Here is a 13,379-nt window from a genome sequence, read left to right on the forward strand (position 1 = left end):
GTCCATTTTCCTCCCTGAGTGTTATGTGTGCCTCAGCTTCTGCCTTAAGCCAGTCAAACCCAGTTTACTACTCTGAAAGTGTCCTAAGTAACCTAAGCCTCATTAAGGCCTAGCTGAACATTAAGATCTCTGCCCAAGGTGGGACTTATCTGCCATTTTCTAAGGGAAAAAAATGCAATTTGTCTTACTGCCCCTGTATGCCATGATAACCTATGTAGCCCATGATGTCTGTACTTCCTTGTGAAGGACAGTATAAAAGGTTCTGTCTCCCTTTGTTCCATGAGCTTGATTTGAGGTATATACCTCCTTGCTCCTTGCCCACAAGCTTGCAATGAACGTTTCTCCTCCCTCCTCACCTCCGTGTGTCTTTATTGATGAGAAGCTATACCTAGTAGGACCTGCTTCTGGTAACAGAAAGAGCTGGATAAATTCAGTTCCCAATTTATATGTAAGGCCCGTCTAACCTGCGTTCTTCCTGGTGGGATAACTGCTGGCAGAAGTGGGGCCTTGTCTTTTCTCACCTATTAGAGCAGCAGTTCCGGAATGTGGTCTCAACTAACAGCATGGTCATCACCTGAGAAATGGTTAGAAATGCAAATTCGCAGGCCCCACCTAAGCCCCATCGAATGAGAAATAATGGGGGTGGGCCCAGCAACCTGCATTTTAACAAGCCATACAGGTAATTCCAATGCACACTAAATTTGAGAACCATTGAGTTAGAACACAGAAAACCTGGTGGTGTAGTGGTTAAGAGCTATGGCTGCTAACCAAAAGGTCGGCAATTCAAATCTACCAGGCACTCCTTGGAAACCCTATGTGGCAGTCCTACTTTGTCCTATAGGGTCACTATGAGTCGAACTCGACGGCAAGGGGTTTACAGGAGTTAGAACACAGAACTTCCCGATGATGTCAGAGAATCAAGGCATCACTGTGTTAAGAAATTAATTACACAGGGATGAACCAAGCTAAGCTTTCTTCCAAGTAGCCAAAATAATAAGTTGATGTTTGTATTAAAACCATGAAGCTATAATTTAGAAAATGTTATGACATCAAATCTGTGGCTTAATGTATGAGGAAAAACTTTTTTTCAGCAACTCTGTAATTATCCCCCAAAATATGATTTTAATGAATTATTGTGTCTCTTGAAGGAAATAAAAGTAATGTAAGTAGCACTGTTATAAATATAAGAAAAGTAGAGGCAATCTCAAAAGTACACCATCACCAAAGAAAGAGGCCCAAGTAGCTTCATGGACCCCTCTGTTACAATTTTCCCCCATTTTTCAGGACTGCAACCAGCCACAAGCCAGTTCATATCGTCTGACCGTAGAATGAGGTTGAACACGTGCACGCAGTCAAGATGGGGATGAAAATAATCAAGAAAAACATTTTCTCTATTTTTCATGATCTTTTTTTATTTAACATATATAGTACATGTAAACAACTGGCATAAAATCCATAAAAATACAATCCTCCTATGCAATGACCCCTTATTCCCAATATATCTTTTCATTCTCTCTTTAATGTCTCTGGCCTGCTTTACCACCACACTTTGTTTGCCATACCTCTTCAGAGGCTTGTCTTTTTATAGAAATACTACCCCAACTTTGTTTTTTTAAATGTCACAGCAGTAAAAGCTCTTTCCATCACCTCCTTGCCCATCCTAACTTTCCTCACACTAAAGCAAAAGTATTCTTAAATGCTAAAAATACATAAAATACTGAGGCTTAATACTGTTTTGTCAGGTATATCGAGCCTACTACTACTCCACGTTGCCATAAAAGATTACTTATAGTCAACAGCACAGCACCAGCGGCCACCAGATAGGATCCAGGCTGAGCGTGCAGTTCACCCACGAGGCCTCAGTTCGAAACAGAGTTGCCTAAAATATCATCAGAGCTTGCTGGTGGAATTATATTAATACTGTTACAAAAAGATTCTTCGCAAAAAAAAAAAAAGACAACTTCTAACTTTTCCAACATATGAAACAGTTATAACAGTATTTGAATGTTTTTTCCAATACAGAATTTCCATAGATGACATGTGAACTCATTAGGAAGGGGATTATCAGAGGGTGGGAAAATGGAGAACAATTTTAAAACCATAATAATAAAAAAAAAAAAATCTAAGTGCTGGGTGAACTCAATCGGCCACATTTGGGTGAGAAACAGTGGTTGATAAAGGTGACCACAGTCCTAGGTCTCCCTACCACATCTGCCGACAAACACGGAGGAAGGCGGGAAACAGTCCCTCCTATCCTCCTTAGCCTCAGTCCCTTCTTGCCATTTTGATGGGTTACTGCACCGCTGCTCAAAAATTTCTCTCCTAATCTACAACTCCCCAGCTACTTCCTATTTTCTGAAGCCAGCAAAAGCCTAAGAAGTCAACCAGTGGACCGGCAAATGAAAAAGAGCAACAGGGAATCTGGAGAACAAAGGCAGCATCTCTCCAGCGGACTCCAGGGAAGGAGACCTGGCTCTGGGGACAGGGGAGGTTCCTCACCAAGGACACACCCCTCAGCCAGACGAGCTGTCTTTCAGCTTCCTAAAGTAAGAAAGTTAGCGCTTCCCCCGACCAGGCTCGTCCTCTGGCTCTGGTAAGAAGGCAGAAAGAGAACAGATCTTCATTGGCTCCCAGGAGTGGACACCGGAAACCAGTCCTGAGGACGAAGGGCTCAAGGTCAATCCACAATGAGGTTAGTCTGCCTGTGGTTAATAAAGAGAACACTGTGTAATGAAATGTGTAGTTAGCCACAGTCACGGTTTGCTTAGAATTTACAATCTTAAAACCGTTTCTCAGAACTATGAGAATGTACCGTTCTGAAGAAGCTCACTTCACACAAATTAACTTCAAAGAAACAAAAATTCATGTAAGAAAATCAAAGCAGGTTTTGAAATTTTTCAAAATAAAGAGGAAGATTGAATATGATCATTCGTCACACTGAAATGATGGTTTTCTGAACCAAATTTATAGTGTTAGGTTTTTGTCCCATTAAAGGCTGGACATTAACTTAAAAGTAAAATATAAATTCTTCATTTATCATTTTCCATCTAGTTTTTTTGACAGAAAAATTAGTCATGTTTTATTGCATCTTAATAGTAAAAGAAAAATTAGTACATACTACAGCCTACTGTTCCACTGTATGTTACGTCTACTCAAATACACGTTTCTAAATGCATTATATCTGCAGGTGTTCAAAATTGGTTTTCTTAAAATTACAACTAAACTTTAAAAAATTAAAAAGTGATTTAAAAGTGTTAAAATATAAAAATTTGAATAATACTAAAAATGAGAAGAATGCACAGTTGCCATTGAAACTTTTTTAGCCAAAAGTAAGTACCTGTTAAGTAACTAAATGAATAAATAGCACTTATCTGACAAAGACTGTTGAAGGGAGACAGAGAGAAGATGCACTAATGGTGTACAGTTAATAGTTAAAGGAATGTGCCCAAACCACTAGACCAGAAGTTTGGGTGAATAATGGGTAGGGAATGTTTCAGTAACAAGGGCAAGAGAAAACAAAAAGGAGATAGAGAGGTGAAAGAAACAGATAATTCCACATAACAAACACCCACTTCTGGGCCCCATCTACTCTTACTCAAGCTGATGACAGGGGCTGACACAACTGACAAGCTTACAATGATCACTAAGATATCCAAGAGACAACAGCAAGAGGCAGAAGCAGCAGCAAGGGGTGTCCACAGTCCATAAACTGTGGAATCGGCCCCTACATAGTTCAGAATGGACCGTATTCTTTTATCATCCTTGCCTTTTTTCTTTTATACACATATATATGCTCACTTAAGCACAAATATTTAAGCTGTACAAGCAGATACTCATTTGCATAGCAAATTTTAAGGGATGCAATGAAATAATAACCAATTGATCAAGGCATAAATACTTTTTAACAATCAGAATGGTATCCAAATTCACCAAATAAAATGTTTTCTATTTGAAAACAGTTATCTATAAAAGTTTTTGTGATTTGAATTAAAAACAATGTATGACTTATTAGCAAAATTAGAACCATTACTGATGGAGTTCTGTGTAGGCAGCAGTTCAGCGAGCAGTCATTCTTTTATAACTTCTAAGACTTTGTAAACACTGTTCTGGAATACGGTGGTGAAGTAAGGCTTGGACTCCTTCACCAAGAGGTTACATAAGGGAGTCTTCCCAGCATTAGCAGGGTCTTCCACATCCCAAATTTCAGGCATGCTGCAGCCAGGCCTAGAAACATCAATATATCGATTAAAAATCAAAGCACATTATATAACATTATTCCTGACCTAATTTCATTTGTCCTACTTAGATTAACATAGTTTTAAAAAATCCCATCATAGTTATTTATATTTTGTAAGATGCCATAAATCCTCTTTAGAACAAGGTAAATACAGCAAGGGTAACTACAAAGAAAAACACAGACCTACAAAATACATGGATGCAGGCATTGGGGAAAAAGGGATCTGGGTTCAATTCTGCCTCTGCTGCTTTCCAACAATGTGGTGGTGGATAGTTAACTTCATTTGGCCTCAGTTTCCACATTTGTGAAATGGGGAAATCCCATGACAGAGCTTTGTTATGAGGAGTAAGACACGTAATGTATCTAGCACAGTGCCCAATGCACAGTAAGGGATTATATTGATTCTTAAAATTATAACTGGGAAGTATGCTTAGTTCACAGGGAAGCTGCATTAATTATACTCTAGAATGAGTCAATTTAAAGAAAATTCTAAGCTCACCTCTTTGCTAAATGCATAATTAAATCTTAAAAGCAATATACATGAAATGTGACATTTGCCTAAATAAGTTCTTCAAAATAACTGCAACATTTATTTTAAATCAAGTACAGTTTTTTTAAAAAAATGTAACTTGGATTTTGCTAGAGTTTACACTTTCTTGTTTCTTTTTGACAAATTTAAAAACACACAAAAAAATAATAGTCAACAACTGCTTATGCTTTGTCATCGTTCCTTTACTTTCCTTTTTAATAATGATAAAAAGCATCTCCAACAAGTCTCCTTTATCCCCGGGCACAGCCCCACTCCCCCAACCCTCCACCACGAGGCAAGAACTGTAGCAGAAATGCACATGCTTTTTTTAAATAACATATCTAATTTAAAAGTAATCGATCACTGTAGAAGTCTCAAAATACAGACCTATACAGAATACAAAAATGAAAGTCACCCTCACCTCCATTTCTCAGAGGTGACATCTGTAAACAATCCAGCATACATCCTGCTAGACCTACTTTATCTACCTTCAGACGGACACACAAATACAGACACATCTGTGAATAAAACACTGTGTGGCTTTTACAAAAATGGGATTATTCTGGGACTCTACTTAATAAAATGTGGCCATTTTCAACCTCAGTACATAAAAACCTACTTTATTCTTTATACTAGTTGCTAACCAAACCCGTTGCCATCAAGTCGATTCCAACTCATAGAAGCCCTATAGGACAGAGTAGAACTGCCCCATAGGGTTTCCAAGGAGCGTCTGGTGGATTTGAACTGCTGACCTTTTGGTTAGCAGCCCTAGCTCTTAATCACTATGCCATCAGGGTTTCCTAATAGTTGCTAGTACTCCTAAAAAATAGCAGTAAATCTATCGCCACTGAGTCGATTCCAACCCATGGTGACTTCACATGTTACAGAGTGGAACTGTGATCCATAGCGTTTTCTTGGCTGTAATCGTTAGGCAAGTAGATCGCCAGGTATTTTTTCAGTGGCACTGCTGGGTAGGTTCAAATCGCCAACCTTTCCACTAGTAGTCGAGTGCCAACTGTCCATGCCACTCAGAACCATTCCTTTATAGATTTTATTTCCCATTTTGCCATTATAAAACAATTCAGTTATAAACATTCTCAGGCCTATACACTTTCTGCAAGCTAACCTTCTAGGAGCAGCACTATTAGTTCTGTCAAAGGGCTGACACAATTTTTTACTTGGCCCCCATCACAGTTGCTCCCAAAAGGTTCTACTAACGTGTATTCAAACGGAGTCCTGGTGGTGCAGTGGTTAACCGCTTGGGTACTAGGCAAAAGGTCAGCAATTAGAATCCACCAGCCGCTCCTTGAAAACTCTACAGAGCAGTTCTACTGTGTCCTATAGGGTTGCTATGAGTCCGAATTGACTCCATGGCAACGGATAATGTGTGTTACTACAAAGAGTGTTTGAGTGCACTTTTTTGCACACCCTCAGCAACATGAGATTCTACCAACATTGAACATGAAAGACAATCAGATTGAAATCACACTGTCTACCTTTTAACTTTCTCACACACGTCAAGGCCAAACAATACCCTTGGCCAGTGGTAGTGGGAATGAGACTACAAGAAACAGAATGCTACCTAGCTCCTGAGTTCAAGGGCTTTTAGGGAAAGGAGAGGACAAAGGGCTGCCTTTACGCATTCTCTCTGCCTGAGGGTAGCATCCTTTAATCCCTATCTGAGTTTCCTAAGGTTTCCCCAGGCCAGCCAGCTACATGTTTAAATAGCAATACCCTAGTGAAATGTGAATCATTTTCTTCTGAATACATGTATTTTATGTCAACTCTATTATCGGAACTAATGAAAAAAAGCAGAGAACTGAGAATAAAATAGTAGTTAATAAAAAATTTGTCTCCAACCTGCATTCGAGTATATTTAGTACTTGTATTTGGACACAGGGTATCAAATTTTTAAGGACTAATCAAGCCACAAAATTAAGGCACTTGTCAATGAGATCACATAACTAACGTGCTCACCACCTGGCCAGGCACAGATTAAGCACTAGATAAATATGAGTTCCTTTTCCCTTTCCTCGCCCATTGGATTTCCCCATTTGTTTCCCTGCCAGAACAGATGCACAGCTTTTGTTTTGTTTCCACGTTTAAGCTGAGTGGGCCTGTCTAACATTTGAGATTTATCATCAGTTTGGCTTAAATCTTTTTGTAGTAGTAGATGGAGTGTTCTTTTAGTTACTGAGTGGAGAAAATAGATGGGAGAAAGCTACTTTCTTACCTTCCCCCGATTCAACTCCTGCTGGGACAGACACAACAATGGCAAGTCAAGGTCAGGTGGAAGAATCAGGCACACTCCACACTCTCAGTTTAAGTGCCCCAAAGTTAGCTCTACAAGCAGACAATCTGAAGCCAGTTAACTGGCTGCTGGCTTTATTCAGTGTGCACAATTTCACTGCCATATTTCCTTAATTTGTCTTTACATCCCTCCTTGTCCACAAAACAGCACTCTGCTTATCAGAACATGAGATGACTCCAGTTATCAAATTCAAGCTCTACAAAACATCTCAGAACACAAAACGACCCAGCTTTTGCAATTTTCACATATTCGAAACACTATGCGGGGTCTAGAAAAAAAAAAAAATGAAGACTCTTGAATTAGATTCATTGCGAGCTTAGAGAGAAAAAAAGGCTATGAAAATTATCTTAATGTCTCAGTAACCTACAGGTGTCTCAGACTGGCATGAGTGAACTCGAGAGTGGAGCCCAAAGCAAGAAAGAAGATCGCAATTCTCACAGAAATCTCTTTCAAGAAATGAGATCAATGTCAGCCCGCCACTCATTTACTGTGATGTCTTCATAAAATTGTTGTCATAGATGCTTGTGACTTTTTTTTCCTAAATTCATATAACATAAAGTTAATTAAAGTTGAGTATATACATTTCATACATTTCATGGAAACCCTGGCGGCGTAGTGGTTAAGTTCTACGGCTGCTAACCAAAAGGCTGGCAGTTCGAATCCGCCAGGCACTCCTTGGAAGCCCTATGGGGCAGTTCTGCTCTGTCTTTTAGGGTCGTTATGAGTCGGAATCTACTCGACAGCAATGGGTATATACATTTCACATATATTCTTATTTTCTAAATAATAATTATCTGAACATAATCTTTCCTATACATGTTGATTAAATTCAGTTCACCTGGCATGTATTCACAGGAAAATCATTCAACAACCAGCAATTATTTAAGTTTCTTTCTGGTAAAAGATATGTAGATGCTGTGTCACAAAATTATTTCCACTTATAAGTCAATATTGGACAGTTTTGTCACAATAACCTTACGTGTCACTGAAATACATGGTGAATGAGTATGATTAAGCCACAGGTATATCAGTCTACTGAAGCCTTCTGTTCAGTTACAGAGTAATGAGGATTTAAAAAATAATAGTATTCCATAAAATATCCTCCATTTCTGATGAAACTGCTTGTCACGCCCTACATCAAATGAATACCTTGATATTTTAATGGGTCCTCACTGAATGAATATCATAGCAGGCTACTGTCATCTGCTGCCCAGTTACCCAGGAACACGATTTCTAAAGAGTCAACATTGGAATTCATATTTTCTCTCAAAATCTTACTAACACTCACAGCCACACCCTGCTTAATGAACCTCTCTGTAGAAACCTCTCTGTATTTTCTAATGTAAACCAACAGAATACAGGTCAGAGTGACGTTAATTATTTTCCAACTAAAATAGGATGTGAAACAGCAAGCAAGGAAAGCTTCACTTCAAGCTGAACTGAGAGGGTTGCAATCTACCCAAGGGGTGTGGTGTGGATAGAAATCCATGCAGACAGTGGAGGCCCTGCCTCCTCAGCTGCTTGACTTACTTCATTACAATGAGATAATTACATTATCTTGTTTGACACTCCAGGAGCCTTTTGAAAGAAAAGAGATCTACCTTTGATAACAGATTTTAAAAATATCAAAAATAAATATGAGTAACTTCGGAGATCATTACACCAATATAATCTCTTTAAGGTACATGCAAATCAGTATAAAAGAAACAGATATTTATAATGAGCAGAAAAGAAAAAAGTCATTCATTTATCCAAAAAAAGTTTTCCAGTTATACTCTGTAAAATGTTATATACATTTCACAGGTGCCACCACTAAAACACTTGTCATGAAACTCAATTGACTTTTCATGCTCTATAAAAATGCAATGTTGATTGTGGTGAATACTCACTTGGACCTTCTTATACACCATGACTCTTCCAGAATGTAATAATTGACTTTCAACTTGATCAACTGTTGCTTCACTTCTTCAGCTGCTTTTCGACTATACATTGAGTATACTATCTTCGTTCTGGCCCTTTAAAGAAAAACAGTTGAGCAGAAGAGTTTCAAGATTAAAAAGGGATACAATCAACTTTTTATATTGTAAACTTTGTGAATCAAAAGTAATTTTCAATGTTTGCATTTATTTCTATAATTAGACTTACAATAATGACTTAGAATTATTTCCCATTTTGGTTTCCCATGGAAACCCTAGTGGTGCAGCAGTTAAGAGCTCGGCTGCTAACCAAATTGTTCGCAGTTCGAATCCACCAGGCGCTCCCTGGAAACCCTATGGGGGAGTTCTACTCTGTCCTATAGGGTCACTATGGGTCGGCATCAACTCGACGGCAACGGGTTTGGTTTTGGTTTTTAGTTGGGTTTTAGTTTCTGGTTTGGTTTCCCATAATCTTTTCAGTACATTTACACTACACTTTGGCCTTCATTTTACTTCATCTCTAGATCAGACAGAGTTTATTTTTAAGAAGGGTACATGAATAGAATATTTCCTGAGCACTGGCAATTCTGAGAACATCTACTTGATGTTTTTATGCAAAGAAAAGTACACTTAACTTGATTTAAAAAACTCTTCCATCCACAAGACTTTAAACTTAATACATTGTAAACAGTGCTCCTTCTGACATTTTATTGAGGAGGCTCACTTCAACAGCTTTTGGTGACTTTATAGGTACGTTTGTAGGCAGACCTTCTTTAGCCTATAATTCAAAGAGTTCTCCATGCTATGTCTCTGTAAGGGTCACTTTTTAACATTTTTACCCTAAAATACACTGAGTTCCATCAATCTGTTTTCAAAAATGTATGTTTAATCTCAGAAATGTTTCTTCCACTTTATCTTTGATTATATCTTCTTTTCTAGCAATTCTCTCATGATACTTCTGTCCTTTCCTTAAAAAAAAAATTTCGATAAACTTTTTAATTTCAGAATAATTTTAGACTTATAGAAAAACATTGCAGAGAGTTCTAGTATATCTGCACATAGTTTCCCCTACTGTCAACATCTTACGTGACTATGGGACATTTGTCACAACAAATTAACCAATATGCTTGGACATGATGCTTGGTAAAGCAGAGGGTCTGCAAAAAAGAGGAAGACCCTCAACGAGATGTACTGGCACAGTAGCTGCAACAATGGGCTCGAGTGTAACAACCACTGTGAGGATGGCGCAGGACCAGGCAGTGTTTTGTTCTGTTGTACACAGGGTCACTATGAGTCAGAACTGACTCTACATCACCTGACAACAACAACATCATTAGCTAAACTTTACACCTCAAATTTTAAAGGACATTTCCTATTGTCCTTTTCATGTTCAAGAATCCCAACCAGGATACCACGTTACATTTAGTGGTCTTTTTAGGCACCTCTTGGCTGTGATAGTTTTTCAGCTTTCCTTATTTTTGATAACTTGACAGTTTTGAAGAGTACTGGTCAGGTACTGGGACCCTGGTGGTGCAGTGGTTAAGAGCTCAGCTACTAACTAAAAGGTCAGCAGTTCGAATCTACCAGCTGCTCCTTAGAAACCCTACAGGGCAGTTCCACTCTGTCCTATAGGGTCGCTGTGAGTTGGAATTGACTCGATGGCAATGGGTTATTTTTTTGGTTTTGGTTAGGCATTTTGTAGAATGTTTCTCAATTTGGATTCTTTTTAAAGATTTTTTTTTAGATAAAATTCAGATAACATAAAATTCACCATTTTAACCGTTTTTAAAGTGTGTAATTCAGTAGTTTTTAGTATATTCACAATGTTGTATAACTATAACCACTATCTAATTCCATGCCATTTATAAAAAACCCATTGCCATCAAAGTTGATTCTGACTCATAGCAACCCTATAGGACAGAAGAGAACTGCCCCACAGGGTTTCCAAGGAGTGGCTGGTGGATTCAAACTGCTGACCTTTTGGTTAGGACCCCAACGCTTAACCACTACGCCACCACAGCTCCATGCCATTTATGTTATTCCCCAAAAGAAACCCTGTACCCATTAAGCCATTCACTCCCTATTCTCCCTCTCCCTCAACCACTGGCAACCCCTACTGCTTCCCATCTCTATGGATTTGCTTATTCTGGTCATTTCATATACATGGAATCATACAATATTAGCCTTCTTGTGACTGGCACTTAGCACAGTGTTTTCAAAATTTATTCATGTTTTAGCGTATATAAGTACTTCATTCCTTTTTATGGCTAAATAATATTCCATTGTATGGATATACCACATTTTGTTTATCCCTTCTCAACTGGGATTTGTCTAATGTTTTTCTCATGATTAGACTGGGGTTATTGGCTTTGGGTAAGAAGACCAGAGGTAAACTGCCATTCTCACCACATCATTTCAAGGATATATGTCATCAACATGACTTACTGCTGTTGATGTTAACCCTGATAACCTAAGGTCGCATTTGTCAGGTTTCTCTGCTATGAAGTTACTCTTTATACCCCTTCTTCATGATGTACTTTTTTGAAAGATGTTGTTATATCCAGTTCACACTTAGGGGTGGGAGTTACGTTCCACCTCCATGAGAGCAAAGAATCGACATAAATTTTTTGGAATTCGGCATGGGAGATTTGTCTCTTCTCCCCCAATTATTTATTAATCCAATCATTTATTTACATCAGTATGGGCTCCTGGATGTTCATTTTACACTTTGGGTTATAGCCCAAGCTACAAGCACTTTGTTCTCAAACAAAGAACACAGGTTCTTATCATAATCTATTGACAAGCAGTCACTGACAACTCTTGATCTTCTTTGAGGTTAAAGATTCAGAGTAATAAAAATGACAAGGTATTCTTTGATATCCAAATAATATTAGCACTTCCAATTCAGCCACTAGATAGCACCAAAGACCTGATCTCTCCTTTTATAACTACTACAAGGCACGGACAAGATGGATGTGATGATGATAATTAGATTTATTTGGTATGCTTCATATTGTAACTTCGACTCTATTGTATAAGTTGTCCTCTTATTAAGCTCAAAATACAGAAAAATCTGCCAAATCAAAAAGAAAAATTCAATCCACTCCAGGTTAATCATGTAAAGATACAGTGTTATTATATGGCTATATTTCAGTAACTGAATACCTTTCGAGGTGGGTCAATTATACTCCAAAAGAAGATTCCATTCTCCTCTATTGTTATATTGGTGGCTACTGTAATAAACTAACCAGAGCCATTCAGTCTTATCCATCAAAAAGTGTTTTCTGTTCTCCTCTCATATACGGCTAAAGATCTCTGCTGTAAGGTACAGGCGAGAAAAATTGAGTCTTAAAAAAAAAAAAAAAAATCAGAAGGACTGTATCAAGTCCTCCTAACTACTGATAATGCTGGAAATGTTTCTAAAGCGCTATTTTTCTTATGGGCATATGAAGAAGTCCTTTTCTCTCTTCTTGAGCCACCCAGTCTTAGAACAGGCTTCCCTGTAGGTGGATGTCACCTCCATGAGTACACACTTACAAGACTACCAGGCAATTTAGGTGCATTTGTAAAAAATGACTCTCAATCAAGGATCAGAGAAACAAGAAAGTGGCCTGAGTGAAACTGATGAGAGAAATCCAATCGTGCTCTTCGCTTTGGAATATCGTTGGAAATGTTTCTAAAGAGCTATTTTTCTTATGGACATATGAAGAAGTCCTTTTCTCTCTTCTTGAGCCACCCTCAGTCTAGCAAGTGATATGGGTAAAACCAGAATAAAACTTTCAATGAGATTGATTCTATTTCAACTAAATTCTCAGAATTCAAGGAAAATGGCCTATAGGAAAACCTTAATAAAAACTATAATCTAATTTTCAGAGGGACTTAAGGGTGATGATGATTCTAGCAATTAGAAGTCAGACATACATCTTTAAAAAAAAAACATCTTTACAACGAGTTAATTTCATTCTAACTGCCAAATATCTAAACAATCAAAGCTTTTCTGAAGGTAGCACTACTGAGAAATATATGGCAGTTCCATAGACATTATGACAAATATTTACTGGTCTTTCTACGAAAAAGAGGAGCAAAGGCTAGCCTTTACTTTTTGTAGCAAAATAGTTATTTCTGAAAGGTTTAAGAAGAATCTACCCACTTTCCTACCAGGGTATATTAGGTAAGAAAAGTCACATTTAGTGGCAACCCTCATTTAATTCTTTTTGACAACCGTCACTATTAAGGACTAAGCACTGTATCCCATGTGTGGAAATGATGTCTACAAAGTTCTCCAGGACAGTGGTCTGGCACCTGCTCTATGGTTTATAGATTCCCAGTCATACAGGTGGTCAACAATGCCACTTCGTGGTAGGCCAAGTACAGTGGCAAGCTTTG

General features: G+C 38.2%; 1 protein-coding gene across 2 annotated transcripts in view; it reads right to left on the bottom strand.

Annotated features, from left to right (window-relative positions):
• Positions 1 to 1,395: 1,395 nt before the first annotated feature.
• Positions 1,396 to 13,379, bottom strand: part of DPY19L1 (dpy-19 like C-mannosyltransferase 1) — a 117,647-nt gene continuing 105,663 nt past the window's right edge. The window contains exons 21-23 of one of the 2 annotated variants that reach the window (XM_049893287.1): positions 8,967 to 9,092; positions 4,031 to 4,224; positions 1,396 to 2,702 (exon numbers count right to left, since the gene is read on the bottom strand). In XM_049893287.1, coding sequence (XP_049749244.1) covers positions 4,068 to 4,224; positions 8,967 to 9,092 — 283 coding nt within the window. In that variant the 3' untranslated portion in view covers positions 1,396 to 2,702; positions 4,031 to 4,067. Of the gene's footprint in view, positions 4,225 to 8,966; positions 9,093 to 13,379 lie in introns of both variants that reach the window. The other variant, XM_049893286.1, reaches the window with a different exon arrangement.

Source organism: Elephas maximus, chromosome 8 (genome assembly GCF_024166365.1).
Source record: "Elephas maximus indicus isolate mEleMax1 chromosome 8, mEleMax1 primary haplotype, whole genome shotgun sequence".
Lineage (NCBI taxonomy): Eukaryota > Metazoa > Chordata > Mammalia > Proboscidea > Elephantidae > Elephas > Elephas maximus.